The sequence below is a fragment of the Pocillopora damicornis genome, chromosome 3, assembly GCF_964200805.1.
Source record: "Pocillopora damicornis chromosome 3, jaPocDami1.2, whole genome shotgun sequence".
Classification (NCBI taxonomy): domain Eukaryota; kingdom Metazoa; phylum Cnidaria; class Anthozoa; order Scleractinia; family Pocilloporidae; genus Pocillopora; species Pocillopora damicornis.
Genome location: NC_142672.1, coordinates 16,512,372 through 16,538,111, shown reverse-complemented (window position 1 = coordinate 16,538,111; position 25,740 = coordinate 16,512,372). Strand labels below are relative to the sequence as shown.

The window sequence follows — 25,740 nt, the reverse complement described above, 5'->3', positions numbered from 1 at the left end:
CGAGTTGAGACGTGCTTGACTTTGGGAGGGAAAATCGAGTGAGTTATTTGGTGGAATTTATGGATAACGCCATTTCCTCAATATATCCAATCGCGTGAAATCGATTCGTTGATTCATTTCAGATCAAGCCCACATTTGCGAGTGCAGTTCGTAATAGCTTTTGTTTGCAAATCGAGAAGGCAATTCAATTCTTAACTTTATATGCCGCAATCAATACTGAATGATGATTTGTAATTCACATTTTCATTGCAAAATTCATTCTTGTCTGTTGTCGGACGTGCGTTGTCATACTTCAAATATCGGTTTTCGTACCTGAAGACAAATCAATGATATGTACCCACATTAAAACAACTACTTCTCACGTTACCAATTTACATTAATTTGTGTTTTGGTAAAGAACTGCCGCCCGAGCTAGTTAAATGCGCAATAATTTACACCGCATTTGTTTGTAAAATATTCTCGTGCACGTGTAGTCGTCGTTTATTCTGCCTAAAAATATACTGAAGACGATGTACCTTGTAACGATGTACCTTGTGATTATGTTGTGTTAGTTGTGTCTTTTTTTTACATTTTAATGCTCTGTTCGTTAAACTTTCTTTACACTTTATTTTTCTTTTCATTTTAACTGAGTGTTTCAAATAAAAGGGTCGACGAACTTTTCAGTCAAAGTACAGAGAGCATCACGGGAAGACAAAGCGTTAGTGCTGTACGCCATCACGGTATCTTGGACAGATTCAAAGATGTTAATGACAAATTACGATTTTTATTGGTAGAGAGCAGTTGTATTTCGTGGATTACTGAAATTATGTGGTCGACTATGGACTGTTCATTGCTCTTTTATTCTCACGTTCATTTTCATTTATTTCCTGCAAGTCTTAATTTAATAGTCTCTAAGAGTCACGATAATCTTATGTAGTCAAGTGTTATGTGGGTCTCATATAATTCTCTTCTGTTTTGATTTTCTTGGTGTTGTTTCAAGCACTGTGGTTTCTCGTTGTCTTGGAGACTCCATGTGCTGCTAATACTTGACCTGGTACTGCACTTGGAAGAGCACTGAGTCCACAGCAATGTGACGACAATTTAGCATTGATTACGTTCCATATTTCTTGCGATACAGTGGGGGAGGTAACATCTCCACCATGGCTTGCCATGGTCTTTCCACAACTACTAAAGAACTGTCCTTTGTGAAACCTGCGAAGAGCAGAGGCTGAAAAACACGGAAACAGTTCTAATGCATGAATAAAGCACTCAAAAATATATCTCGTCCCTGACTGGTGAGCCATAAATGTAAAAATCATTTAAATGCGTGCTATAATGAAATCCCTTGATAAGTTCCTTCCGAATTTTTTTCTTTTTTACTGTAACAATTATTGTATAAAGCGATCAAAGGAAACTCAAGATCCGATTTTCCAGAGCGTTGGTAATTAGTGTTTAGAGAAATGTGCACAGAGGATGTACTGTGTGGCGTTAGAAGGAGAATCTAGTGACAAAAAGTCACATAGAATGCTGCTCAATTTGGTGGTTTATGACCACTAGTGATGTTTTGTGTTTAAAAAGTGTTTAAATTGCAAATATGTAAAAATTTAAAAAACTGGTGCCTGACCATCACGATACATTAATGCAATCGAGCAATTTCCTACACATATAGGTCAAGATACCGTTTTTTACTTGAAATAGAAGTGCAATTTTTTGGACAGTGATATGTACAACAAGTCCAAAATGACCACATCCGCTGTCCTAGAAAGCCCGAACACGTTTCTGAGAAGAAATAATTTCCTATAAATGTGAAAAGACCTTAGAGTAATGTACAATTGACGACTTACCGAATATTTCCTACAGACTTTGAAGGCGGCCTGTTTCGTATCTTGTTCAGCGTCATCTCTAAATGTTGACTGCTTTCTTTTCTGTTGCACTAACTTGGTCTCGTATAAACAGACTCCTGTATCCGGTAACGGCTACAAATGAAACATTAAAAGGAACTTGAAACACATGGCAACAGAAAAATTTTCCATGGTCAGCAAATACAAAATAAGAATAAAGTGAGGAAATACCTCTCTAAGGTCGAGAAGAGTAAACATATTGTGATCTTGTAACAGCACAACTTCATGACATGAAGGATTAAATTGAATGTTTATCACTTGAGATCGTCGACTTGTCCATTGTCTAGGCAGCCCATGTTCTAGCGCTTGTCTCGACCATTTGGTTAACTTTCCACTGGATGGTTTGAAAAGATACACCTTCGAGAAAAATAAAAATTCTATAAGCTTCAGAACATTTCAGGAGAACAGATGATGTTTAAAACATAAAAATAGTACACAAATTCTGCTTGCTCTGCAATTAATGTTGGGTGATGACTTCATGACTGATGCAATAATTTAATAAAAAGTTGTCTGTCTAGCGGCTGGTCAGTTGGTACACTCCCAGACATAATTAGTTGGCACACTTCTCCCAGACAACGTCTGTGAGGTTCTTTCACTCCTCTCTCCCTTCCAATGTTGTTAATCGCCAATGTTCCTATGGCACTTTACAGACCAACATTAATGGAACAAGGGAGGCATATGGTGTTCCAACAAATGTGTCTAGGAGTGCAGGTCTTTTTGATAGTCTTTCTGTCGGTCTGTCTATCTGCTGGTCAGTTGCTAGGTCTCTCCGATAGTCTGTCTATCTGCTGGTCAGTTGCTAGGTCTCTCCGATAGTCTGTCTATGTGTAGGACGATTTGTTAGTCACTTAGTACGTCAATCTTTTGTCTAAAACGGGCAAATGAAGGAAAAACACGTACAAGGGCCAACAAATACTCACCTGGTTATTGCAGCAGACCACAGAAAGATAGTTTGTTTGGGGTTGGAACGCTAATGAAGTCACACGAGATTCCAAGTGGGGTAAAGTACATTTTAACTGTTAAAAATAAAATGTAAAAATGTCTTAAAAGAGTTGCCACCTATGATGCTTACAGTTATCTCTCATTAACAAAGCACTGCATATTCCGTAAAGATGCCCACTTAACAAAAGACCAAAGTGCCAACCACGAATACTCCTGCTTATCTTATTTCAAAAATTGTCGCTGTTTCACTTTTTTTTACATTAGGTTAACACCATCTGTACAAGTAAAATACCAACCATACTATTATTTTTATTGTAAGTGTTCGTTATAGTAAAGTACATACGACTTAATAGAAAACACTCAGTTGATTCGGAATGAAGTGGAAGTTGATAAGAGAAGACAAACAAGCCTGTAGCCATGCGTGATGTGAATCAAGAAGGTGCATTCACTTCAATTTGTCACTATTTATCATACCCACGAGAATTTAAATACAACATTAAGATTTATATCAGATATGACCCCAACACGAGACAAATGATAACACCCTAATAGAAGCAAATGTTATACATAGTATTCTTTATGTCTACACCTTGTATGTAAAACAAAATTTTCAGGCAGCAATAATCGAGCTAATTGACAGGAGAGAATGCGATGGTAAGGCGAGAGAAATTACTTCTTCCCACTGCACAAAAAAGAAGAGATTTGTTTGATGCATCAAGAAAAGCAAACGCCTTGTTCAGTTTTGACGAAATCTTTATACGGAGGACTTGTGAGTGTGAAAATCTTTAAGAAATTAAAAGTTATTCCAGTTAACTTTACATCCATGTTGTCTTCAAGTATTAATACTGCTGAGGAAAATAAAAGACAAATAAGAAGTTTCAAATGAATATTCGCAATGTAAGATTCCATACCTTCATTTTCGTCAAGTTGAACACTGTTAAAGTATTGTTATAATCAGCACATGCTAACCAGAGCAAGTCATTGCTGACAGCCACAAGATTAACGGCTGCTAAACCTGCATATCAAAAAGTCACGGTTTACATAAAGTTTACTTCTAATGCCGCCTTAGTAGATTTGTGATTCACTGGAGTTGTAAGACAGGCAGTTTGGTTCTGTTGATGGACTTCATGTTGGAACACGGAGGTTAAAATTAAATATAATCAATCGTAAATTCGAATTAAGATTTACCACCAAAACAGGAATTAAGAACTATACAAGAGAAAACCCCAGGAGAAAAATCCGTAACGAGAAAACATATTTCGAAGCACAACATCAGTTCTCATCTAATTAAAGGAACATTTTGAGAGGCAGACAATAACTAAAATGACGTAACATATATAACAAGCAGCTCAAAAGAGAATGTTCACCTGAAAATATACGGGCTAAGGATCTGTACGAATTTCTTTCATGCCCAATGTACGTTCCGGAATGTTCATTAATTAAAAAGCAAGAACAGATAGCTTAAGTGTACAATTACCTCTGCCATGCTGAGCAATGCTTAATGTGTTACTTAGGCAGGGTTCTTCACTCAGGTCCAAAATCTGGGAGCGGAGTAACAAGAAAGTTAAATAAAAAATGAGATTATGCTACCGTATCTTGATATATTTCAATAGGAAAAAGAAAAAAAAAAAATATATATATATATATATATATATATACATATTAAAAGGATCAGAGGCAAGTTTTGGAATCTTGTTGAGATACCCGTGTTTGAAACAATGACCTTAACGGATTTAAAAGTGCAACAATATTGGGAGCTCTAACAAAGAGCACCATGCAAATGCAAATGCACGTAACGCCTCTTTAATAAACCCAAGCTATAAAGGAAAAACTGACAAAAAAAAAAATGCTCAGAATATGACAACCTCCCCGAGTTCCTTTGTCCACATTTAAATTCACCTGAACTGAACCTTGACTTGTTGCAGATATCAACTTTGAACTTTCAGGAGAAAATACTAATCCACGAGCTGGTAACAAATGAACAGGCAACGGCAAAACCTGCAATTGACACGAAGAAAGTTTTATGAATGAAAAGAGTTAGTAATATCGTTGCTTTTGTCATTATTATTATTATTTCTTAATTTTGTTATGGGACTATTACATCATATCAAAGTTTGGATTTCGACAACAAAAAAAAATAACAACAAACAAACAAACAAATCTTGACCGAACTTGAGCTTACTTTTGTCACAGTCACTTGAGATTTTCCTTCTTTACTCTAAAAGTAGAACAAATTAATAAAGCTTTTTAAACTTCCCTTGGTTATTTAATAATGTACCGACTCTAGAAGTACTTAGCGGGTTTAGCGTTTACTGCCAAAAAGACTTATGATGGGAAAATAGGCTGCTTTGACTCATAATCATCAATTTACAAATGCAAATTGGGTAGTTTTAATAGGTGGTAGCAGAGGGCGTACTTTACTTGATATGGTAGGAGAAGTCAAAAGGTTGTAAAGCCACTTTCAAACTAAGGGCGACATACGTAGAATATGTATTCTCACTCTGTTAGAGACTTTTCGGTAAAGTGCAGTTTGGTTAAAATCAGAGTAAGTGGGGCAGCCTCTTTTAACAGGTATACTTTCTGTTTTCTTTATTTTTGTGATAGACTTTTACAGAAAATCTCATAAATTAAACACATCTACGAAAATATACTCTAAGTAGCTGCTAAGAGCGGCGGACTAACGGGCGGAATTGATTCGTGCTGAATTAGAAGAATGTTTACCATTGATAACATGTTCTCTGATTACTTTAAAGGCTTATTACATTAAAAACTAAACCATTATGAATCACTGACGTAGAGAGATAAGTTACCAAAGGTATTTTTCGACATATTTAAGCTTTCAAAGAAAACGGACGATAATCGATTTCACTAGTTGCGGTGTTAAAACGCTTTGTCAGAAACAGAAGCACATTAGTCAACGCCGAATCTTTACCTCTTTACTGATGTTCTTCTACTTTTATTATCTAATTCCTAAATTACTACATTTCTTGATCTACTACAGTATTGCTGTTAACCTTCCTCTCTTGATAACACACTGCAATGTATTTTTACGATTTTGGCACAAATCGGAAATACAGAATGCAAGCACTCTCCTTATAATATTAAGAGGCTGTCTACTCAAAACAGGGCACATATAAGAGTACGTGGTCACCTAATTGTAACAAATTCAAATTGTACCACATCCTCTATTTCAGTAAACATCATCCCCTGATGTTCAAGTTCTTTTAACCATGCTCAAAATGTAAGTAAATGATTCACGTACTACTTGAGTAAAGAAGCAGTTCGCATAAAAACCGTGCGTCTCTTTCACTTTGCATTCTAACTCCAGGTGTAAATTTTGTTGTAATAGCGAGTCGTTTCCACGACAGTGGTGTTTCCAGCCTTATAGGTGCGTGTGGTTGATTTCACGAACTCTATCCTCACAGATAAAGTTGCCGTAAGACGGCGGCCGTTGCACAAATCTAATTGCTGCTCATGCATCTTGTATGTTCCTTGCTGAATTTCATCTGTGCTTGTCGATTGACTGCCATTCTTCGTGCTCCGAAAGAACCTCTGAATTGGGGCCGAAAGCGAACTAAAGAGGCTGCCTCTTGTCGCATTTTCGTTAATGTTGGAAGCAACTGTTTCCAACAGTTTTAGATGCCACTGCTTAATGATCTCCATTTGAGCCCTCCGCCATTTCATCTCTGCCTCAATCAGTCCTTTAATTCCCTTGACGACGGACTCGCGCTTCTGTGTCTGCCAATACTGTAACGCTTCTATGACACTGTGCGGAATAAAAACTTGGGCTCCTCCACCCACCAATCCACCCTGAGCTTGACAGTAGCCTTCGTAGATTAACACTCCTTTGGGAACAATCAGGGTCGTATTATTCTCCATTGTATTCCAGAAATAGGGAACAGCCAGATCAACTCTGTCCCAAATTCCTCCACTGCGTTCATCTACCGTCCAATACTGTCCGAATCTTCTAGCAGGGCCACCATATGTTCGGTGAAGAACTAAGCACTCACCTTTCGGCGTTGTCACCCAGTAGTGTCCTCCAAGAAAGTTTTTGTGGTGCTCTCCTTCAATTGCATTGAGGGGACCAAAATTAACTGGAGTAACCTCCAATTTGACTTCAGTTTTGCCATGAGATGGAGGTTTTGATTCGGAGCCGGAAGAAAAGAAGCCACTCATTGTGTTACTTAGTTCCAATCTCAAAATTAAGGACCTGAAATCGTGGATATCAAGGGAAGCTTCTATTTTTTCGGAGGTATAGTTCACAGTTAAATAATTGTTTAGAGGGGGGTTACGAGATAGAGTGAGCGTATAGACCCCTTAATGATGTGACGTAATGTCAGGTGAGGACGATCAGAGAGATTCCGATTTACTTCCTTTGCAAAATACAATCACAGCGAAGGCTCACTACTGAGGTGTGTTTGGTTGTTCAAGGATCGGTGTTATCGACTCACTCGAAAAGAAAGAAAGAAAGCTGTAAAGTTGGGAACGACAGGCGAATAACCTTGCAAGAATACATGAGGAGAAGATTGTGTCACGGTCATATCCAACCACTTTCACCTCCATTATGTCACCGTCATATCAAAACACTTCCGCCTACGTTGTGTTACAGTCATATCCAATCACTTTCGCCTGTATTGTGTCACATTCATATCAAATCACTTTCGCCTGCATTGTGTCACAGTCATATCCAATCACTTTCGCCTGCATTGTGTAACGGTCATATCCAATCACTTTCGCCTGCATTGTGTCACAGTCTTATCGAATCACTTCCGCCTTCGTTTGATATTCAGACTGTTTCAGACAATGTCTATTCACATAATTGCTGGATAAAGATATATTTTTGCTCACGAAAACTGTAACAGCTTTGTTTTGCACAACATTAATTAAGAGGATATTTAGAAAACAAAATCTTCTTTGGAAAAATGCCATGAAAACTCACTAGCATCCGTTCTGAGAACATGATGGTAAGGCCAAACATGTTAATTTTTGTGGCCAGAACACTTACCAGAGTGGCTCTGGAGGTTCAAGTGAACCAGAACTAAATTAAAAAGCAAAACTGAGCTTGTGTCTTTCATCCAGGGAATCTTAGAGTAAATAACTCATGGAAAGTTATTCATGTTCTGGCTTTAGTTCTGCGGATTTTCACTGATGTGTTACGAGTGGTTAGGGGGGTTCCCTGCTAAACGTAAGTTTTTAATAGTACTCAACACAGCCAATTGCCCCCTCCCCCCCCAACAAACACACACCACTTCTCTTGTACTTCTCATGAGCACTAAGTAACAGATGAACATACACTGACAAACACCACGTGCCATGCACAGTTCATACAGCCAACTGTGGAAAAACAAACTAATACTAAAACAAAAATTTTACTCACCAAATTCAGCTTGAACAAAGTGATATGGTAAACATCAGAAAATGCTGCCCAAGAGGCACACGTGGACACAGCACTGCACACAATATGATGATCACCCTGATATGTACCAATAACATGACATGTCAATAACATATACAGCATGCTACACCAAACCTTTCATCATTATTAATTTTCCAAATAAGCTTTAATGAAAAGTTTCACATCCTCCCTCTTGCTCTGATGTCCCACTTAAATGTAAAATTAATCATATTTATTTATTTGTTGATTTATTTACTGCTTACTTTCTTCCTTATTTCTAGCAACTGTGCAGGAGTCTTCTGAAGTGCAATGGTTGTTTGACCTACTGTATCTGAAACACAAACAACAAAAATGTGGTCCGCAACCTCTTTGCTTCTTACTCTTATCTAAATAGCCAAGTGCTACAGATACAAATAACATTGACATAAGTGGATGGGGAGATAACATACACTATATGCACCAAAAGTTACTGCTCCTGAAGGAGACTTACGTGTTTCAAAGCATGTGAGACTAATGTTATGACACAGAAACAGAAACATGGACATTTTCAAAATGTTAATGATTGTAGTAATAAAATAAAATACAATTTATCAAGGGATCACACAATCATTAGACTATCAATAATAATCACGGTATTTTACCCAATTCTTGAAGTCTCCAGAACTGTAGAGTACTTGCTGTTTGATACATCAGAATATTTGCTTCTGATGCCAAGTAAACCACAGGCCTCTATAGGGTAACCACAATGTCAAAAAAGAAACCGCAACATCAATGTCTACAAATCTAATTGGCCTGAATGAGTCATTTTAAAGATTGTCTCAAAGGAGGATTGCTTGATCACCCACTCATACTTACATGTGGGAACGGTGCAACTTTGCCATAGCTTGATCTGCCAAACTCTTTGGTGGAATAAAGAAAAAAGCTTGGGTCCAATCCTAAATATAAAAGAAGATACCTAAATCAACCACTATTAACCACATTGTATATCAATTTGTATTCTACAGTAAATCTCATCTCATTGTTCATTAAAAATATTTGATTTCTGAAGGCAAACTAAATGTTGTATATCATACTATTAATAGTTAGATGCACACCTCCAGACACCAACAGGTCATGAATTCCACCCAGTGTAACAAGGCAACGGACGTCCTGCGAAAACATACGCTGAGAAGCAGCTTTCACCCAGTTTAAAACACCATCCTGTCAGTTTTAAGTGAAAAACAAACCTCATTTATTACAAATATTTTTTGCATATCTACAGTTTTCTATGTTCTAGCTTCATTAATATTGGCTGATTGAGGGTCACATGGCCTTGCATATTTATGAAATTTATGTATTGGGAACATAATCTACAGTGTATTTCAGACTTTGATCTAGAGAAGGGCACCCCAAATGCCAGGAAACAACCTTGTTTTAACAAAATTTGACATATCCCTCAATTGTTCTGCATGCTGGAATACAGATTTCAAATTGATCTCAAGAACAAATCACAAATACAATTTTTAAGTAATACACTTATCAATAGATATATTTGACTGGACTTGACTATTGTAAGACACATCAATAACAAATAGACACTGTACCTTGTTTGTAATTTGTTGAAACTGAACAATCTTACTGTCAATACCTCCACTAAAAACCATGTTCTCCTCCTGAAAAATGTACGCCTTTTATTGGTTATATGCACAGAGAAAGTACACAAAAATGCATCACAGGAAAACTGGATAGAAAGAAATTGTTTTTGGTAAATTCAAAATGGGTAGGAATCTTCTATCAACAAAAAAAACTTCCAAAAATAATGATAACCATAATAATAATAATAATGATTATGGTAATAATAACAATAATAGTATACTGGCCGGCTTTGTTGTATCTACGAACCTTATTTACACAAACAGTGAGTACATCAGCCAGATGAGCTTTGAAACTCTGCAAAGAAAATGTTGAGAAGCACTTAATATAAACATTTTTATCACTTTAATAATACAACCTACAGTTGAACCTGAATTTAGCCATCACCCAAGGGGAACAGCAAGGTGATTGTTTAATACAGGTTGATCAATTACTACAGTTTCCAACATAGGGGTGTTACAAAGTAATGATAAAAACACCATTTTGTGCCACAATTGACCACTAAATGGACTTTGAAAATCACCACTTAATTCAGGGTGAGCACTTAATATCTGAATAACTTTATTGGTCCTGTAAAAATCTGGTTTGCACAATATGTACCTGAATTAGTGTTCCTCTCTGGCCATCCCAAAATTGAGTATTTCCCAGAGAGTCTCCTGTAATTATCACAAAATTTCTGAAAGGAAAGCAGACACAGTTATGTCACATTAAAAACCACTTACTTAAAAAAGTGAGTCCTAAAACACAATGTGGTCAGTAATGCTATTTCCACTTCCTTAAATTAGGCACTCAGTAGGTTATTGATGGAAGCCAGTGGTACCCAGTAAGACTGCCAAAATCAAGGGCTGACAGATATCTTTTCACTAATGATGTCATTTGGCAAACATTTCCAAAATAGATGCACTCTCAGTCATTCAAGCTATGGTAAGAGGTCCTATTTCCAAAATTATTCCCAAATGAATTAATTGTAATCAAAATGTGACCTTTTTATACAATACAAATCTTGACAATTTAATTTTCTTTAATGATGGATCTTGAATACATCTACAATGATACAGTCTCATTAAGCAGCCTTTGGACAATAATGAACCAAATGTAATGCCTAAGGATTGTTATTCACAACCTGTCCAACCCAATGGCAAATCCATGATAAAATATGATTCTAAGGTGTCATTCCTCTTAGTTGGTTGCTGATTTGTACAATGGTGCAAACTATACCTTGTCATATGTATGGCCCATATGAGAGTGCTTCTGGATTGAAATTCATCTACTGTTATCCTCAAAGTGCAGTGACCTACAAAATTAGGGACCGAGAGAGAGATGAGACATCCATCAAACCTGTCCATGTTGTCACTACAATCTTCTGAAGAAGTACCTCAAATAAATAACTTGGTAATTGGTAACATAAGCAGATGCATACCTGATGTTACATTGTACAATCTTACTGTACTATCAGAAGCTCCTGTAACAAGGGTATTATCACTCAGATGCCAACTAAGACACAGCACCCTGCCTAAAACATGAAGAAAAAGATGTCCTTTGTCATGAAACAAATACATCAAACATGAATGCAGTGGCTAACTCTGACTCATACAGTATTACATTTCTGGCATGCACTGCTTTTTTTTTTTTTCATTTCCATTATACCCACAACTAATAGATTTCAAGCATTATAATTCAACAACCATTGAATTTGATTTTAGTGTAATAATGAAAATTATTAGGGTCTTGGTTTGCCTAATCTATTTTAGCCTTCACCTTTGGTAGACAACTGACTCAAATCTTGACAGTTTTCACTAACATGTGAAAATCAGTCTAATAATTGTTCATTTTCAGGAGATGGCTGTACATGCAGTGAGTTTTCATAGCTACACTGTATGATATGGAATGCATGAAAGTTTGAGGACTAACTTTTCTTACTAACAAGTATAATGAAAACTCCTTGCACAATAATACAATGTTATTTTGATATTTTGAATTGACTGATAGCAGGGGTTATGGATCAAACCATTCAGGTATAGAATACTATATCACAAATAATTTGAAAGATAATAATTATATAGCAAATGAATAAAATAACTAGCAAGCTCCTGGAAAGAGTCACACCTGTAGTAAACAACATCACAATAAACCAAGAGTGAAGTGTTGATTACTAACAAAGGCCAGGAATAGTCTTCTTACAAACTAGATTCTAGTTACAAATCATTCCAGGTTATGTTTTTATCCTAAATAAGCATTTTACCATCTTGTTGATCCAGGGATTTGCTGTAATTCAAACCATCAGCAGTGATTTCAAACAGTCTCACTCGACCATCTTCACAGCCAACCTGTCAGTTGACAATGACAAATTTCTTTTATTAATAATTTTGTGTCAACTAAAGTCCATCAGCAAGACTGCATACATAAAATTAAAACAAATCCTCCAATGTAACATTTTCTTATTACAATAAAGATCCAATCTCAAGGGAGAACATTTTTCACTCAATTCTCAAGATCACATGTTTCTCTAACCTAATTATGAGCAATCAGGATAAGAAATAACATGGAGTGGACGATGGTTTTTTATTGGACATTACAAATTTGACTGCAGTATTAATACTAAACTTACTGCCATATGTGTTTTTGCATGATTCACAGACAAACACCACACTGCTCCTCCAAAGGAATCAACTGTTATCTGGAAGACATATCATTCATAAATTCAATCACAAGAGAACTTAACCACAAACACAAACTTACATATATTTAACTTTTAGTATTAATCAACAAGGATTTTTTTTCTCTGAATCACTCCAAAATTCAAGCTACAATAGCTGTTTAGAGAAAATCATATCTACAGATTAAATATTCTCCATCAAACTGTTCAAGACAAAAAGGATGAAAACAAAATCTTGCACTTAACAATTCTTACATCTAATTTGAGGGTGACATGAAGAACCAACCAAGATAGATACCATTCAATTTCCTTTTATCAGTCTCTCCTTTTCTCGTGCACAAGCCTTCTCCTTATAATTTTGGTGTTTTAAAATGCCAAAAACCATACATAAGTCAATACCTTTGGAAGCAGGCTGGTGAGATCCCATTCAGTGATTTCTGCATGCAGACCTCCAGTGAACAGTCTCCCTTTACACCAATCAAGTGTTTCCACTGAGGTATCTTTACATCCTGGAATAACCTGAAGATTATAAATGAAATGACAGCAAGTAGATCAAATATTGTTTCATAGGTCTAGAGTGCCTAATTTTATGAAGTCCAAAGTACATATACAGCACCAAAGGCTCTTTCATTAATTATAAAGTTAGGTACTAAAGAAAAGATATTGTATACTAACACTGTATGAACCCAAAGAACCATATATAGGCATTCCTTTTAACAAGTTCACATTAGCCCTAGCTGGTAACTACTGGTTTGAATCTTCCTCACATACTATTTTACTGTTCCACGACTGTGGCAAATCCAATCAGAATTTTTCTAAGACTACATGTATCTTCCCACACAAAGATCATATCATTGTTTAAATTTTACTCCGCAAAACATCTTGAAACCATAAACCTGTGCTTATTATCACAGCTATTTTCCACAATAGCTACTTTATATGGTAACTTCATAAAATGGACAAAACATTTCAACACACCGTTTCTTGGTACCAATTGTCTTTGAAATTCCATATTTCTATGCTGCTATCTGCCCTGGTAGAACAAAGAGAAAAAATAAAGTCTCCAACTTTTTTAGTTTCCACTCAAGTAATTAAATGGATAAGTACATACATTTAGCTGCCTTATGCAAACCAAAGTACCACATACACAACAAGTACTTTGTTTGAAATTTACTCTACCCCGAATTTGTTATAGTAGACTCCTCATTGCTTGCAGATAACTTAATCAATTTGTTTCAGAGAACTGAACCTAATCAAAACTTAAATCCTTCCTTGCCACTGTTTCTGAAATTAAGTTTGAACACCTAAAGGTCTTAAAGTTCAAATATTACTTGGACAAGAAGGTGACAGTTTGTTTATTTTTTTTAATTTTGCTGTATTGGCCATAATACAGCAAATACAGATGTTGAATAACATCTACTTTGAATGGTATCCACATTATTTAGAATTAAAAAATAACCACAGGATTCACATCAAAGTGAATAGATGGATATAGCACATGGATAAATTAGGAGAGGGTTGAGGAGTGAGTAAAACCTTTCCTTTTTTCTAGTCCTCTGACTGGATGATAATGTAGGTGTTGAATGAAGATGTGACCTCTGCACAATTTTTGAGGTTTGCCCATGATGGACTATGGATATTTGCTATGGACATTTGCTCAGCTCAACCCTTAAATCCCAAGACCTTATCAGTAATTCTCCTCTTTGTCTGCCATACAGTCCATATAATTTAAAGTTTTTTATTTCTATCATTGAATAATAATCCCCTAGTTGTTTTTTTTCTTTATCTTTTTGACTTGACAGCTTGATCTTGTGAGTATAAAGTGTGTCTTGAACCCTCCTGGTTATAAAGGGTTGATGTTCAATACGAGTTTTGTAGTTTTTCTTCAACAGTACATATCATATTTACTGTGACTGACCCATCTCAGTCATATGAGATAGGAACCTAATTTTTGGAGCATTTAGATACAGAAAGGGGATGCAAAATGTTCTTGGAGGGTTATGTTTTACAACGTATTTGAGGAAATGAAAACTTTAAGGTAGTGGGACATAGAGGTTTTCTCTGAAATTCCCTCTGTGATAAGGGTACATAATATCTTCTGACACCATAATTTTCCAATAAGCTGAATTTTATAAGTATTTTGACTGGTTCTTCCATTGGAGGATTCAGGTAGATAGATAACCTTATTATTAACAACATTTTCCTTCCTATTATATGAAACATAAGTTCCAAGTTGTTGTGTATCTTTTCAGCAATAAATCACAAATTGTGGTAAGAACACAAGTGGAACACTCAGCTGCTCCTCCTTTGACATCATCTGTGATCTGTTAGTGAACAGACCCACAACAACAAGGTTCATACTGTTTATTAAACAACACATATGGTAAAAAATCAACCAAAACGCACAAGCCCCTGTTAAATGGGCCTCGATTATCCCAGGGATTTTCCCTGTTATCTCTACATTTTCAGGATTTTAACAAAAGTTAGTAAATTGACGCATGAAAATCCTTACTACACCTCTATACTATCCATAACAAAGCAAGAGTAAATCGTAAAAATACTTTACGCACCGCCAACAGAAGCCACGATTGGCTGCATTAAAACTATGTGACATGTTCACAAACCACGTGGAGTAACAACCTTGATATTTACCTTGATAAAGCAAGTCTACATGGCTTATCAGTGTCTTCAAATGCCATGCAGTGAATTGCCTGAGGTACATACTCCACAAATCGAACTCTATGTACGTTAAACTTCACCTTAAAGGCCATTTAAAACTTCATCGATTGAGAGCAAACGTTATAGATTTGATCAATTAGTATGAATCGCGATCTTTTTGGCCAGCTGTAAAAAACAAAGAAGTAAGTTATAGATTATTACATATGTTTTGTGTCCTCAGCGACCAAACCGCTGGCTAAGAAGCCGGATCAACCAAGGCTCAAGATTAGTTCAGCTGTCTGGTCGCTGTCTTTAGAAACTACTGAGTGCAGCTGTTTCCTGAGTGATTCATCCGTTTGGTTTCTTCATCACCTGTTCACAGATCTCATATAATCATGAAATCTTACTTCTTCTGCATAATCTTATCTTTAAGCGTTTGTTTCAACAGAGCAGTAGATGTTAGCGTGAAGAATTCCCTTGTTTGGGGTCCAGGACTTGACAGTAGAGCAACTCTGCCGGCGAGATATTTTTTCATTCAGAGTGTAGACAAAGGAGGCAACAAGTGAGATCTTAGCATTTATTTAGCGTAAATTAGAAGTTATGAACCTCATCATTAAATGAAGGAAAAAGAGGGGATAATTAAGAAATTTCTCATCACCACTATGGTGACTATCAAAATAACCGTTTGTTACTACGCGCTCAAAGTAATTAAGTATGATGGGAGTTCCAAATTTTCCCCTCCCCCTAGGGGGAAGTGGTGCTAGACCCAGAGAGATTTTTTAAAAACTGTGGTTCAAGAAAAATAACACCAAACGTACTTCAGTTTTGTGGCTGTAGACATGGGTGACAGCTGATGAATTAAATTTGGAAACAAGAGATCCATTCATTTGTTGTGACTGGATCATTGTGTCGTGTTCTTTGATAAAATCGCAAACTGACACTGTTGAAATGGAGGTATTTATTGTGCCAGAAAAAAGAGAAATAACCGACAAAAATACACCCATGTTATACTTAAAAAAAAACCCAATTTGTCTCTGAATAAAAGTAGAATCACCTTCTCCCTCTTTTACAAAAAAAGATACGATAGCTGTTGGTTGTTTTATAGGTTTTTCAAAGTCTTCTGTCTCACATACCTTTATTGAAAATTCTCTCAATTCTACTTTTTAAATGTGTGATTATCATTCTTTTTTGTCAGTCTTACAGATTCTCCAGGCCAAGCTACCTATGATGTGAAAATCACAAGCTCATCTGGACGAGTAAGGGCTTGGGTTCAAAAGTTGGACAGGAAAGATGGGTCATTCATTGTTCGCTATAGAATGTTTGCATCTTATCCAGACCTTACTATTGAAATAACACACAAGGGCAAGAATGTTGCTAACTCGCCTTATAAATTAGAGGGTAAGGGAATGTAATCTCTTCTGATTTGCCAGTTGAAAAGAGTAGAAACAAGACAAAAAAAGTCACAACAATATGTCTCTAGTAAGATAACAGCCTTATCCCAAAAATCAGATATAAAAATTGCACACTTAACCCTTAACTCCCAATATCTTATTAGTAATCTCCATATGGTTCTTGTGATGTTAGTTTGGAGAATTTGGTATTGGATCAAATAATAATCCCCTAATCAATATTTTTCATTATTCTCATCACTTGTCTGCTTGAAATTGTATTGATTTTGTAAGGAAAAATTCTCTCATGGTCACCTATGGGAATTAAAGATTTGAGATATGTTTGTCCTTTAACTGTGGAACTTGTCATCATGATAATGATTCTTATCAGTTCATTTATTGATTAACAATCCACAGGGGGAGTATACCATGAGACTTGTTACTGCCCAGAATCAAGTGAGGAAGCCTGGTTGGAAGCCATGAATTGTTCACAGATGTACCCACAAATCCAAAAGGATCTGATGCCATTTGACAAAGTAGACTTAAAAGAATTGTCCAAGGAAGCTGTTCAACGGTTTGGAAAACATCATTCATTGTGCCATTATTCTGTCATCAACAATCAGGTAATTCAAAACAGATGGAAGCAGATAAGTTAAGTTAAATTTGTTATTAGTGTACTGAAGTAAAACTCATGATTTGACATTGAAGGACAAAATCTTCCTTTGCAAGCACAGGTGTAAGAATGATGTTATGTTAATATTGTAAACTGTTGCTTATCATAAACCAGGGGCGTATAGGTGGCAGTTTATTTTATGTCATTTCCCCTTCCTGCATAGAATAACAAGAACGAAAAATATGTTTCACCTTACACTCTTACTGGGAATCATAATCAATTGACAGAATTAGGACCCTTACATTTGATTTCAAAAAATTAAAAAGCGGTTTTTAATTTTACTGTGAAGTAGCAATCTTCTCTATAGTCAACCTGGGTGATAGATGTGTGATGGAAAGCTTTTAGTTAAATTACTTTTTTGTTGTAGGTTTATCGGAAAACTTATGGACAACATGTGGGATTTTCAATGTTTATGGATAACATACTCTTGTCTCTTGCCAGAAAGGTAAAAAATATTTGAACAAGTTACAATAACTTTGTTTCAGGCATATCAAAGATTATTGTATATCAAGAGAGCATTTTGCTTTGCAGTCTTAAGTCACTATTTATTATAATAGAGTGATTAATAGAATATAGTTGAAAATAAAGAGAAAGATTTTTCTTACAATAATTTTCACATTTGCATCAGACATGTATTTGTGAATTATCTGTCTCTGAAATAACCCAAAAACTAATTCTGCACTCTCTGCCAGTTACTGGCTTTTACTGAAATGTTTGGAAGATCACCACTTTAGTTTAGTTCTGCATTATTTAAAGTCACGATTTTCTTTAATTTATTTTTCCTTTGTTGATAGGTGCTTCTGCCTGACATGGAGTTTTTTGTCAATCTTGGTGACTGGCCCCTTGTGGAGCATAACACAAAACCTATCCCTATACTATCCTGGTGTGGTTCAGATGAAACACTGGACATCATCATGCCAACATATGATCTAACAGAGTCCACACTGGAGACTATGGGAAGGTATGGTCTCTAAATTATAATGTTGGATGCTGTAATGGCAAGATATCCTTATCTTGAAGTCTGATTTGTCCAGTGGCCTTAATAGCTCCTTTGAGTGGTGAGGATTCACCAATTACCAGACCAGTATTTGACCAAATTTTTCTCTTATTTTATTAACACTCATCTACACTCCAAGGTTTTCAAGTTAAGAAATGGATTGAAATATAAATTGTGTAGAGTAATGATGTGTGAATGAAAAATAGGACAGGCCTTCAAAATTTATGTGGAGACTTCTCAAAGAGTACCTAGAGAATTCTCTGATCTTCAGTGACCTATGAGACACTCTGATATTCCCACATGGAAGGAAGCACTGTGGAAATATATTGTCTTACCCAGGAGCATGATGTTCAGTAATGGTTCCATTAAATGCTTGAATCTTGACTTAACATTCAGAAGGTAACTGGCACCCACAACATCTCAACTCATACTTCATTAAAGTTTAAATCAATTGCCAGTTTCTTACAGTTTACTACACTAGTTGCATAATGACCCCAGCAAGCTCATCTCTGACTTTCTAAGGAGATCTCCCTAATCAGTTGATAGATTTTAAGCTTTTGGCACCTTTTTCGTCATTGTTTCCTTATGGTTAACCCAGACTAAACTGTGCACCTGCCTTGAGAATAGCTTTGTTTGAATTTCAGAGTTTCCCTGGATATGTTGTCTGTGCAATCCACTGAAAGTCCAAAATGGCCAGACAAGATAAACAAAGCACTTTGGCGTGGCCGTGATAGTAGAGAAGAAAGACTCAACTTGGTTATCATGGCAAGGAAGAAGCCTGAGCTATATGATGCTGCACTTACAAACTTCTTTTTCTTTGAATATGATGAGAAAAAATATGGTCCTAAAGCAAAACACATTTCATTCTTTGATTTCTTTAAGGTAAGCACCCCTATAGCAGCTGAGTTACTCCACAAAAGTAGACTCTGGTGATTCCTCACCCAAAAATCAAGCCTTGTTAATTTAATCTTTCTTTCTAACTGCCACTTAGAGTTATTGTTAAAAATCTCCTCCATGATAGCTTTCATTATTGCTCCATTCTTACTTTTACAGTTGTCTTACAGATTGACTGAATTCCTTGCCAAGTCTGTGAGGTTTAATAGATTAGCAAGAGGTACAGGGGTGGGGTGGGTTGGAGGCTGTAATGAGGGCTGGCACTGTATCTTTTTGTAAGTATGTGTTCATGCTTCACCCTTCACCCTTATGCTCTGTCCATTTTATTTCTAGTGGAAGTACCAAATTAACATTGATGGAACTGTGGCGGCATATCGCTTGCCATACCTCTTAGCTGGAGATTCTTTGGTATTAAAACAACAGTCACCGTATTACGAGCACTTCTATGGCGATCTTCGACCTTGGATACATTATGTGCCTTTTAAAAGAGATCTGAGTGACTTGGAAGAAAAGTTAAAGTGGGCTATGGACAATGATGAAAAGGTATCTAAAGCTCAGGGGCTGAGTAACAAAGTAACCAGCAGAAAGGAAAAAGGGAGGAAAATTTGCAAACAGTGATTGGATTGAATGAAGCCTTGTATCATCTTGTATGAGAAATTCTGAACAAATATGTAGACCTGTTTTTAACTCCCACAAGTGATGAAGGGAGAAGGAAGAATTACGAAATAGATCGCGGCAAGGAAAGGGTAAATCAGGTTTACTAATGATCAGGTGTAGCTGTCCCAATGAATTACCTTAGTCTTAAAGCAGCCATTATTTGATGAAGGAACATCCAAAGGTTAGAGCGAGCTTCACGGTAGTTAACAACTATTCACCGAAGTATCGGTGGCTAGCGGTGGATATTTACCGAGCCGCAAACTTAAAACGGTTTAAGTGGCCCTTTATTCTTTGTTTTAGCCAAAAGATGATTACTGCAACAATTACGATGTTTTCAGGCGCGCGAGTTGCTTGGAGGTGAATGGCAAGGGATAGTCGGAATTTGAATAGCAGGTCCAGGCGCGCCTTCGACGCAATACAGTGTTTAGTATATACATCTACTATTGAAAGATATACTAAGTGTTTTGAGTGGTTATTTCAGCACCTGTGGAAACAAACTGATGTGTACAATCCATTTCTATCACTAGGTCAAGGAGATAATAAAGAACGCTCAGTCATACACGAGAGATAACCTGCTTGCTGATCAGATCTTCTGTTATCACTATATTCTTTTCCAGGTCAGTTTGATCTCGTCTTCCTCTATGGCGCTGCCATCCACATATCATCCATTTGTTTACTCAGATCAGTGAAATTTCACACCATACCAGCTAATAGTCGTGTGATTTGGAATGTCAGCTGTAGCTCCAAAGATGCCCCAACTATCCTGCTTTCAATCGATTTTCTTCATAAAAAAGACAAAATGTCAGGTCTTCTCGGCTGTAGCCACCCACCCGGATTCCATTCAGAGTCCAACTAACTTAATCTGTAACTGTTATAAGAAGTTCATTGCGGTCATTTAATCAATCTGTAGTTTTCTTCACCTTCTTAATTGTGTGGTGTAAAAGTGACAAAACAAAAGAAAAACCAAACGAGGTAATTTTTATCATTATTTAGGAGTATGCTAAGCGCCAGACAACCAAGCCTACGAAACATTCAAATATGGAACACATAAAGCAACCAAGTGATAGAGATTCGGAATGTAACTGTATGAAAAACAGGGAGGTAAGTCATTTTAGTAATCATCACATGCAAGTCACTTCACCTGCATAACCATTTTGCGCGCTTAATATCAGATATCTGAGCTTAAATTTCAGTTCCTGTAAATCTGAACAAAATTCTTTAGGGCAATATTTGTCTTATCCAGTAACTGATGTTTTCCTTTTGTTTTCAGCTCCGTGACGAACTCTAAACCTTGCTCTGCTGTAAAACAAACGCTTTTCAAGTTCCGTTTGACAGCCGGCCGGCACACGCACACGCTGTTTGGTGTAATGGTTGGGACACGCCCCTTTTGAAAATATCTGCTTTCACAGTTTCGCTTCACGAACTTGTTTTACAACGAGTTTTTTATGGTCTTTGTTATGATGAGAGTTTTGTACAAAAGCTGAGTACTAAAGCTGTTTTGTGACGAGCAGATTTTGAAAATAATTATTTACGGAGGATTTTATGAAGATCAGAAAAGTTAATATAATATTTGTCAGAAATGACCTGGAAAGAAAAATTTTGAATTTTACTTTTGAAAATTTACTTTTGAAAAAAATAACTTGAATATTCAATTCAGTGAGAGAAAGCTTTACTCAAAGGGGTTTCTTTATACCGACTTATAACTTCTATCTTTTCTCCGGCTCTCTCTTTCCCTTTTTTTTTTTCTTTTTTCAGGCTTTATTTTCACCACTGCATAAGCATTGTTCATAACTGCAACGATCACTCTCATCTCCATTTATTGATCAGCAATTTAAATGTATGATATCAAGGTATTCATGTCTTTTATTCATCACTCACGGGCTTATTATGAACCGACATAATGACCAGCTCCCGGTTAGCTTTTTAGCTCAGATGGTAGAGCACTGCACTGGTATCACAGAGCTTATGGATTCAACTCCCGCACAAGCCCTTATTTATTTTCACTACAGTTAGGGTCGGTGCCTACTATTGCTACTGCACACACCGGCTGCTTGATTTTGTGCTTAATTTTGCAATATGGTGCGGAAAAACAATGCGAACATGTTCTCGAACAGATTAGATCTCTCGAGTTTCACATATATTTTACAACGAGAAGAATTCTATTCAATATGGGTGGAATTCAAAGCGAAGCTGCGCTAATTGGAGACCTTCCTTTCACTCAATTCAGCAATAATTATGACAACTTACAAAAGGATCTGTGCTGAATTTGGAATTAATTATCACAGTTTCCGTATCTGGGGAAAATTACGTCGTAAGAATGCTTCTTATTTATGCTGCTGGCTTAGGACTTATGTTAACTGCAATAAATTACCTTGATTTTGGTGGGAAGTGAATCAATCAAAGGAAGGCCTTATCTGCCTCACTAGATATGACGAAGGTGCCGATAAACAGTATAATTACTTTGTATCATTAACCACAAGCTGGCATGGCAAGATTAAATTACATGTAATCAATAGAAGCATTGTAGAGTCGCAAGTAAATGTTCGTTCAAGCATGCTAGGAGGTTCTGGAAGTGGCAAAGAGGTACAACGTGAGCTTCTGACACTGATGAAAGGGCGACAAGACAGCAAGACATTTCCAAAAGTACAGCGAATGGTTTGTACCTGGGGGTAACATGTAATAGTGTATGAAATTAGAAGATCCTCGCAGCTAAGAACACTACTGAAACTAGTAGTTGTAAGTAGGACCTGAAAAAAATTTCAGGCCCGTACGGGATTTGAACCCATGACCTCTGCGATACCGGTGCAGCGCAGGATCTTCTAATTTCATCTTTCCACCGCAGTGCAAATATGTGAATTTTCATATATCTAAATCTTCATTCACTCGGATGTTTATTTGTACCCAATTCATTGACCAGCTCCTAGTTGGCTTGTTAGCTCAATTGGTAGAGCGCTGCACCGGTATCGCAGAGGTCATGGGTTCAAATCCCGTACGGGCCTGAAATTTTTTTTCAGGTCCTACTTACAACTACTAGTTTCAGTAGTGTTCTTAGCTGCGAGGATCTTCTAATTTCATCTTTCCACCGCAGTGCAAATATGTGAATTTTCATATATCTAAATCTTCATTCACTCGGATGTTTATTTGTATCCAATTCATTGACCAGCTCCTAGTTGGCTTGTTAGCTCAATTGGTAGAGCGCTGCACCGGTATCGCAGAGGTCATGGGTTCAAATCCCGTACGGGCCTGAAATTTTTTTCAGGTCCTACGTACAACTACTAGTTTCAGTAGTGTTCTTAGCTGCGAGGATCTTCTAATTTCATCTTTCCACCGCAGTGCAAATATGTGAATTTTCATATATCTAAATCTTCATGTAATAGTGTGGTTTGATCGTCCGGGTGAGTGTAGTTCTGAGAAGGACTGTTGTCGGTAATGGTGACTGACGTTTCGACAACCTGAGCGGAAGTTATCATCAGAGTCAGGTGAAAAAGTCGAATGTGCTTAGTCCGGTTTGTATAAACTGATTGGTCAGTTTTGCTGCGATGTTATTGGCTGTAAGACTCAAGTGGCGTAAGTTAGTCGTGATTGGTCGGTTTGGATCCGTTAGTGAAGTTAGGTCGTTCTGTTCGGTTCGTTTGTAATGTTAATGTAGTGAATGAGTCGTTTGTATGTATTGGAGTCTGTCCCAAGTTAGTAAACCAGCTTTCCAGGGTTAGTCGTTGAAAATAGTAAGTGCTGTAGATTAGGCATTGCGCAGAGACCTAGTCAATAATGTGGTTCGTAAGTCGGTGATTTTCAGCAATGTGATTGTTAACATCGCCTTTCGTTGTCGCTCGTTTGTGTTCAGTCAGTCTAGTTTTGAGGTTTCTGCCAGTCTCACCGATGTAGGAGGCGTGGCAGTCGGAGCAATTGATCTTATAAACTGCTCCTTGTCTGTTCTTCAGTTCGTCTTTGTCTTTGACGTTGGTCAGTGACTGACGTAGTGTGGTAATAGGTTTGTGAGCGACGCGGAGATTGAATGGTTGTAGGATGCGCGAGATGTTCTCAGATATGCCTTTTATGTATGGTATAGTTGCTGTGGTCGTAGGACGTGCTCATCACTCGCACCTACCACAGTGCCGACTGCGACACGGACCACTCCCTGGTCTGCAGCAAGGTGCGTCTCCAGTCCAAGCGCATTCATCGCTCCAAACAGCAAGGACGCCCCCGTATTGGCACAGCCAGAGTTTCACTCCCAGGACCGCGTGAACGCTTTGCCGAGACCATGGAGAAAGCCTTAGAGGATTGCCCAACTGACAGTGCCACAGCGCGATGGAACTACATCCGAGACACCATGTATGAGGCGGCCTCAGACGCCTTCGGAATGCGGGAGAGAAAAAGTGAAGACTGGTTCGAGGCGGGGATCAAGGAGATGGAGCCCGCCATCACTGCCAAGAGCACTGCACTCCTCGAGCACAAGAAACAGCCCTCCAAGGAAACACTGGCTGCCTACAAAGCTGCTCGCAACAACGTCAAGAGGATTGCTCGCAAGTGTGCAAATGACTACTGGCTCGACCTGTGTCACAGCATCTAAATCGCCTCGGACTGTGGCAACATCCGCGCCATGTATGAGCGCATTAAGAAAGCCTTTGGCCCTAGCGCCATCAAGATTGCTCCACTCAAGTCCACCACAGGCGAGATCATTACCGACCGCGCCAAACAGATGGAGAGATGGGCGGAGCATTACCAGGAGCTGTACTCTAGGGAGACCACTGTCACCAACACCGCCATCGAGAACACCACCCTACCCACCATGGAAGAGCTTGACACACCACCCACAGTCGACGAGCTGAGGAAAGCCATCAAGTCCCTTGCCAGCGGCAAAGCACCAGGCAGTGACGGCCTTCCCCCCGAGATTGTCAAGCTAGCAAGTGAGAGTTCTCTTCTCGGCCACCTGCACAATATCCTGCTCCAATGCTGGGAGGAGGGCACGATACCCCAGGACATGCGGGACGCTAAGATTGTCACGCTCTACAAGAACAAGGGCGAGCGCAGCGATTGCAACAATTATCGTGGGATATCCCTTCTCAGCATCGTAGGAAAGGCCTTTGCTCGCGTCGCGCTTAGCAAACTGCAGTTGCTGGCTGACCGCGTTTACCCAGAGTCGCAATGCGGGTTCCGTGCAGAGAGATCGACAATCGACATGGTATTCTCCCTCAGACAGCTTCAAGAGAAGTGCCGCGAACAGAGACGCCCACTTTACCTTGCCTTCATTGACCTGACCAAGGCCTTCGACCTGGTGAGCAGAAACGGTCTCTTTGCCCTTTTGGAAAGAATTGGGTGCCCGCCAAAGCTCCTGAAGATGATCACATCCTTCCACGATGACATGTAAGGTACAGTCCAGTTTGACGGATCATCCTCAGACCCCTTTCCAATCAAGAACTGCGTGAAGCAAGGGTGTGTCCCGGCCCCGACACTTTTCGGTGTGTTCTTCTCCCTTCTCTTGTGCTATGCCTTCCGTGAGTCTGAAGATGGCATCTTCCTCCACACCAGGAGCGACGGGAACCTCTTCAACTTGGCCCGCCTCCGTGCTAAGACCAAGGTGCGCAGAGTTCTCATCAGGGAAATGTTGTTTGCGGATGATGCTGCCCTCACCGCTCACACCGAGGAGGCACTGCAGCGGCTCATCACACGCTTTGCAGAAGCCTGTAATGACTTTGGCCTAACCATCAGCCTGAAAAAGACTAACATCATGGGCCAAGGTGTCAGCGTCACCCCACACATCACCATTGGCGAGCACGCCTTAGAGGTAGTCGACAACTTCACCTACCTTGGCTCCTGTATCTCCAGCAACCTATCCCTGGACTCTGAGCTCAATGTTCGGATAGGAAAAGCAGCAACGGCAATGGCTCGCCTCGAAAAGAGAGTTTGGGACAATTCCCTGTTGACCATCAACACAAAGATGAAGGTGTACCAAGCCTGCGTACTGAGC

The 25,740-nt window shown here is 38.2% G+C and overlaps 3 protein-coding genes across 3 annotated transcripts; 2 read left to right on the top strand and 1 right to left on the bottom strand.

Annotated features, from left to right (window-relative positions):
- Positions 1 to 591: 591 nt before the first annotated feature.
- Positions 592 to 15,391, bottom strand: LOC113664700 (U3 small nucleolar RNA-associated protein 4 homolog). The gene is made up of 23 exons (XM_027180326.2): positions 15,158 to 15,391; positions 13,484 to 13,538; positions 12,905 to 13,024; positions 12,458 to 12,526; positions 12,092 to 12,176; positions 11,270 to 11,362; positions 11,068 to 11,143; positions 10,450 to 10,525; positions 10,099 to 10,146; positions 9,801 to 9,869; positions 9,312 to 9,417; positions 9,073 to 9,152; positions 8,859 to 8,946; positions 8,481 to 8,548; positions 8,200 to 8,295; positions 5,005 to 5,040; positions 4,722 to 4,820; positions 4,300 to 4,363; positions 3,734 to 3,837; positions 2,801 to 2,896; positions 2,052 to 2,237; positions 1,824 to 1,955; positions 592 to 1,207 (listed from the first exon to the last, which is right to left on the bottom strand). Exons 1-23 carry the CDS (start codon positions 15,274 to 15,276, stop codon positions 1,091 to 1,093), a joined length of 2,082 nt encoding a protein of 693 aa, XP_027036127.2. The 5' UTR covers positions 15,277 to 15,391; the 3' UTR covers positions 592 to 1,090.
- An 18-nt stretch (positions 15,392 to 15,409) lies between these two features.
- On the top strand, positions 15,410 to 21,625 carry LOC113664703 (protein O-glucosyltransferase 2). Its single transcript, XM_027180330.2, has 10 exons — positions 15,410 to 15,725; positions 16,359 to 16,561; positions 16,969 to 17,174; positions 17,592 to 17,669; positions 18,019 to 18,185; positions 18,866 to 19,103; positions 19,449 to 19,658; positions 20,300 to 20,389; positions 20,766 to 20,873; positions 21,043 to 21,625. Exons 1-10 carry the CDS (start codon positions 15,559 to 15,561, stop codon positions 21,058 to 21,060), a joined length of 1,485 nt encoding a protein of 494 aa, XP_027036131.2. The 5' UTR covers positions 15,410 to 15,558; the 3' UTR covers positions 21,061 to 21,625.
- Positions 21,626 to 22,325: 700 nt separating this feature from the next.
- On the top strand, positions 22,326 to 24,375 carry LOC149048527 (uncharacterized). The gene is made up of 2 exons (XM_089199483.1): positions 22,326 to 22,427; positions 23,857 to 24,375. The coding sequence occupies exons 1-2, from the start codon at positions 22,326 to 22,328 to the stop codon at positions 24,340 to 24,342; spliced, it is 588 nt and encodes a 195-aa protein (XP_089055609.1). The 3' UTR covers positions 24,343 to 24,375.
- Positions 24,376 to 25,740: the final 1,365 nt, after the last annotated feature.